This window comes from Perca fluviatilis, chromosome 18 (genome assembly GCF_010015445.1).
Source record: "Perca fluviatilis chromosome 18, GENO_Pfluv_1.0, whole genome shotgun sequence".
Classification (NCBI taxonomy): domain Eukaryota; kingdom Metazoa; phylum Chordata; class Actinopteri; order Perciformes; family Percidae; genus Perca; species Perca fluviatilis.
The window spans coordinates 14,135,945-14,141,944 of NC_053129.1; the positions used below are offsets into that span (position 1 = coordinate 14,135,945).

The window sequence follows — 6,000 nt, forward strand, 5'->3', positions numbered from 1 at the left end:
CGCCCACAAAGCTACTTGCGTTTTGGTTTCATACTTGCGTTTCAGATCGTTAAAATAGGGCCCGTAGTCTCTATCTAGATCTGTACATTAATTGTTTTTTGTTGCTGTTTTTTTTTTCAACCAATTTTAGATTTACCAAAATATGCCAAACTGCTTAAATCAACAGTATTAAATACAGAGCTTTGTCTAAGTAAATTAAGTCTTAAGGTGAAAATAATAATAATCCTGATTTGAGTCAGGAAGTATCTGATCAAATAAACCGATTTTCAACGTTCAATGGCAAATTGTGATACTTGACAGTAAAATCGATACTCAATACTATGGACATATTTTGGTCGGTACTCAAAAGCTGTGGTTTGATACCCAGCCCATACTCATGTATATATACGTAATCATAATCCACAGGATATAACATCAATCTAATTTACAGTATAGCAATGCATCAAAGTGCTGTGAAGGCAAGTACTTTGTAACAACCAGGTTCTCTAGTTTTGCTATGTAGCACTCTTGAATGAAATTGATGTGCCGTCTCATAAACTGAAGTGGGGGGATCAGGATGGTCCTTGACCTTTATTCTATATCCTCTCCTCCATTTCTTGAACGATTCAGGGCTTCTTTTCTGCCAGCTGTGAATTTCATGGCCGCTGTATTGATTGGAGATTGCTAGATGGAGAGGAGTTCATCTAAGACAATTAAGCTTTTTGTTTAGTAGCTTTCTCTGTCTGAAGTTTGTGTAGGGGTGCGTATATGTCTCAAACCTTTTGCAGACTTACAGCATCAATATTTCAGACCTTGGCTTTTCGTCCGAGTGAGTCCATGATGCGTTTTCTACTAAGATTATTATTTGTTTACTTTTGATGTAAACAACTTCAGGTGTCTGAGGTGGGCCCTTAGTTGATTAACAGAGGCCTCTCAGACAAAATATGGATCCCAGACAAATCCTCTCAGATTTCGCAGGTATTTTTGATCTCTCATAACGCTGACGTGACTGTATTGAGCTGCGAGACGCTGACACCATTCATCTTACCGGCTTTTCTTTTAATTACTACCCTCCCGTGGGAGCCAGCCGGGTAGTTAAACAGAGAAATCAGCATTACAGCAATTATTGGCTCACAATGAAATGAATACAATCTTGTCATCTGTAATCATTGGGGGCGTCTATGCCTGGGAGAAAACAGCTTCTCATTTCTATTTCTCAGTCAGGGGAGGGGAGTGTATATACATAGATACAGGGGGATCCTGGTCTACCTCAGCCGACCAAAGTACCTGTTCAGTGCTGAATGTCAGGGTTCAAGGCCATCACTTACCGATTGCTTCTTTTCAGTCTCTATTGTAAGTTATAGATAACAGTAGAATTGATATGAAAATAATCTTTAGATAACAGTCATGGGTAAAACTTACAGGATGTACTGTAGCCTAGCACATGCAAAACAATGTGCATAGTGTTGGAATTCTTGTTGGCAATATTTAAAGTTGCTGTAATCAATATTTTTATATTAACAATAACGTCACATGACGTGTGAAAGGGGTCGCCCATAGTGACAAACCCACACAGAATTATTATGCAACTCTGCAATTCCCTTCTAGCCTGACATCGCCAGACCAAATCACACATACGAGTCAGTCTAGAACCTCTCAGTTCTTTTGCCGTTTTGGACGCAATTACATAGACCTACAACCAATCAGAGCAGCGCAACATGTGAAATATCGCTGAGCGACGGACAAATGTAAACAGACTACAGCTTCAGAGACGAGCTGCGATGGTGTAGCAGCAGCCGTTTTTTGCTGTCAGAATTATGGTACTCCAACAAAAAGTTCCACATCAGCTGCAGCCATCTTGGTTTTCGAAAATGCCTCAACGGCGCTCCTATCTACTAAGCTAGGTTTATGCTCGCTGTTGTGTCGACAGTGCGCAAGCCAATTGCGTATTTTGCGTAAAGGCTCCGCAAGTTGTTAATCATATCAAATCCGCCCCATATGAGATAAACGGTTGTGATTTTTTTTAGCGTCTTTCCGCTCATTGTTTTGGTTTTATGGCTCCCAATAACCAAACCAGCTGTTGGGTGGCTTACTCTCAACGCTCTCATCAGCATAATTTCCAGACACACCAGGGAGCTGTTTTCAGCTAAACAGTTCCGATAAACAACACTGTGTGCTACCTGTATGCAGACAAAGTTAGTGACTAGCTGATGAACATAGTGGAGCATGTTGCAGCTAAAGAGTCAGATATTTCTCTCAGGAGCTAAAATGAAAGTGAATATGGGACTAGCATTTGTTCAAATGAATGTTAATGTTTCTCAACGGTAACATGTGGAGTTTAAAAAAACTGGTAGCGCCATGGAGCAATGTTGTTACATGTGATCCCCAGTTTGTATGTGTTGTGCATGCGCATAAGGATGCAACCCAGTCCCAATTCTTGCAGCTAGTTTGACGCTGTTTCACTGATCAGCAGTTGTCCGCGGTAACACACAAATCATATCAAGGGGCCAGGAAAGGCAGTGAATAAGAAGACTTCTAGCAATAAACAATGCAGGATTTGAAATATTGTATCTAATATTTAAAAAATAGACTTTACAGATGTTTCATGAGGAATGAAATTAATTTGACGAATTTGTAAGTCAATAAGGATACACACAATGCATTTTAGAAACTCTGAATGAAAACATAACTTTTGTTAGTTAACAAGAAAACTCCACAAGGCAGAAATCGTTTTTTGTCTAGTTTCAAAAGAATACCCTAAATTGGTTGGATTGGTTTTCTGAATTCTGTGCAGCTATTGGTTTTTATTCATGCCAGCATGACATGAAAAACTGTATCTCTATCTAGCTATCATGCTACCTCTATCTGTGTATCTCTCTATAGCTCTATCTATCTGTCTGCGTTTTACATGGCTGATTGTTTGCTTTATTCTCTTCTGAGAACTACTTTGCCTGCACAGGAGTTGATGCAAATAAATGAAATAAGCTGTAAAACTTTCAAATCTGCTTTTATAGCCTTTGTGTACAATGAAAAGTCAAGTGATCATTCTACTGTCGGCTGTTGAGCAGCTCAACTGAAATAGGTGATAGTTAAAGGGATACCGCCACCGTTTGTTGAAATAGGGCTTATCACGGTCTCCCCTAGCTGTAGATAGGTGGGCCAACGCATTTTTTGTGCATGCATTGTTTTAGTCCGGTGCGACACCGGCAGCGCCACCGCTAGATAGCTTAGCGTAGTGAATGGAATCCTATGTTGGCGGTTAGCATGTTAGGAGTAAAAGTGAGCCAACAAAAGACAAAAAAACAACCTAATTACTTGGACTGAGACAAACAATGCATTGGCCCACCTATACATAGCTAGGGGAGACCGTGATAAGCCCTATTTCAACAAATAAGCCCAAGTAATAAGCCCTATTTCAACAAACGGTGGCGTATTCCTTTAAGAGTTTTGCTCAAGGGAACATTTGCAGTACTGTAACTTGTAAAACTGGGGAAAGAATGACTTATTTAGTTTAGGATTTGATGTTCTTGTCATAAGCTAATGTAACTAGCAAGCTAAAAAGTTAGTTGTGTGACCATATTGACACAATCTGCGTTGTTTTCTCTCATTGTGAGCATCATCAAACGTAGTATGTGTAACACATTTCAAATTACAGCTTTAATCTTCTAGTCGTGTCTTTTCTTCTCATGTAACAATTCTTGGCTGACGTGTATTCTTCCTCCACAGCTACAGAGCGATCTGGACCAGGAGTACCAGGACAAATTTCGCCGGCTACCCGTGGAGATCCAAGAGTTTGTTCAGGACAGCAGCAAGGCCAAGCTTAGCGACGAAGGTGTCCACGGAAACCTTGTTGCCTCCTCAACAACAGAGAGGCTAAACCACAAGGCGCTGCAGTCGGAGGACGACATGGAGGAGGGCTCATCGGAACGGGTCTACGACACGCCCCTTTAGAGATTTAACCTCGTCGCTTTGCTTCACACTGGGACACTGATTGGTGGATGTGTTTGTGACCGCAGATCTAGGATGACACTGCTCCAACTTTGGTCCTTATTGTAACCAATGGGAGGATTAGATCAAATCTGAGCCTGAATTGGTAAGTAGAGGTCCTCTCTGCGTAGAGTGCAGTCTTGTCCAGAAAACTGTTTAATGTAAATAGTAACTTTTTTTGTGTATTTATATGTTACCTTTATGTTGTCGTCTCTTTCGGTACGGCCACAGGATGTGTTACAAAGCACTAACTATTTGCAGGAAATAACTTACTTGAACTATTGCACAGAGAGAGTAGTTTATTTTTATTCTTTTTTATTATCATGATATTGACAGCAGTGGTGATTCGTGAGGTGTGTGGTGCCAAGGTTTTGATTTCAATTACAGCGGACATTGTCCTTTAAGTGGAGTCAACTTGTACTGTAAAGAAACCACTGCATATTCAGCCTTTAAAGCCTACATCTTTATAAGATTTAAATTCACCTTTACTTTTTTGCACTGAAGGCTCCATATGTAACTATGTAACTCTTTTAGTTTAACCCACAGGCACTGGTGGCTTGCTGGTTCTCGATTTTGTTCTCACAGAACTAAGCCTATGTGTTGCTGCTATTTTCTTTTAAAACCCGCCCTTTTTAACCATTATTTGGTTTGTATGAGATTTGGCATGGTAATAGTATGCAGTGTCATTCTTTTTTCTTGGCTAGTTTGTGTTGTTTGTGGGCAATTCAGCCCACAGAGGAAGTGAAGAGAAGGTGTGTTGTACAGTATCTGCATGTATTTGAACAACTGTAAATGTTACAGTAGCTCTGTAGCAGAGATGTTTATTAAATGTAAATCTATTTTCTTGGAAACATTTAAACTAAAACCTGCAAAACAGTATGGACCCAGTGTGGCTTGATACATCACTGTGGCGTTAGCTGGACAGGACTAAAATAAGACATACCCACATAACAACACACCCTTTTCTTAGATCCAACAGTAGCTGGCTCAAGTTACCAGGTTGCCCATTGTATTCGTTACCTTTGTTCCGTTGAACTAAAACAGTCAAACCAGGATAATCAAACAAAAAAAGAGGATCCTGCTGTAGTTTTAAAGAGCAGTGGCCTTCCTCTTAAGTGGTTCATTGTGTACCTACAGTGGAATGTGTGTGTAGTTCCCCAGTACACAGAGCAGATGCTCAGGACCACAGGAAGTATGTCACCCAATGTTCACCCAGAATTGGTAGCTGTTGTTTGAAGTGGGGGAATAGTTCAGTTATGTTCAAACAGACACCAAACGCTTAGTTTATATCTGTGAAACACCAGCGTTGACATGATCTAATGAACAACTGGACTATTTCCTCTTTAACTTTTAACCCATTTAGAAACCACGAGAAAGTGTTTTGGACTTCCTAGCTGTCCAGTGCCATTTAACTCACGGGCCATTTGATATCAAATCATATTTCAGCTGAAAAAAAAAAACGACAAAAAACGTTGAATGTGAAGGATTACCTGCAATGTAAGTACAAACTACTTTTTAAAAAGATATTGATGTGAGAGTCCTGTGCCTTGGTTTGCCTTGTTTGATGTTGAATGTGTGAAATGCATCATTGTTTAAATTGCCATTATATTATATTATATGAAGCTGTCTGATATTGAATAGGCTGTGTGCACTTTTAAGTACAGTACCACTACTGAGTAATGCTTGTGATGAGCAGTATTTGACATGTGTCTCATAAGAAATGCGAGACATCCTTCTTTTTAGTCTTGAATCACTTTATTTAACAGTCCCCCCCCCCCACCCCTCCCCTTCTCATCAACTTACGCGTATGCACTCTGGAAATGTAAATGTATGTATGACATAAAGGATAAAACATGAAGTTGATTTAAAAAAAAAAAATAGTGTAAAGGGAATTTGCCTGTAATTAAAATAAATGTGGCTATTGTTGTACTTTGCTGGAGTTGAGTGTGTCTTTTGACTTGTCATTGAATAGAATTGTGTTTTAATTTTTACCACTTAATATTTGTCTATGTCATACATGTTTTAATAACATTT

At 39.5% G+C, this 6,000-nt stretch overlaps 1 protein-coding gene across 3 annotated transcripts in view; it reads left to right on the plus strand.

The window, feature by feature from the left end:
- LOC120546742 (1-phosphatidylinositol 4,5-bisphosphate phosphodiesterase beta-1) overlaps positions 1–4,825 on the plus strand; it is a 116,286-nt gene extending 111,461 nt beyond the window's left edge. For 2 of the 3 annotated variants that reach the window (XM_039781907.1, XM_039781908.1), the window contains exon 33: positions 3,706–4,825. In XM_039781907.1, coding sequence (XP_039637841.1) covers positions 3,706–3,930 — 225 coding nt within the window. In that variant the 3' untranslated portion in view covers positions 3,931–4,825. The remainder of the gene's footprint in view (positions 1–3,705) is intronic. The other variant, XM_039781909.1, reaches the window with a different exon arrangement.
- The last annotated feature ends 1,175 nt before the right edge of the window (positions 4,826–6,000 follow it).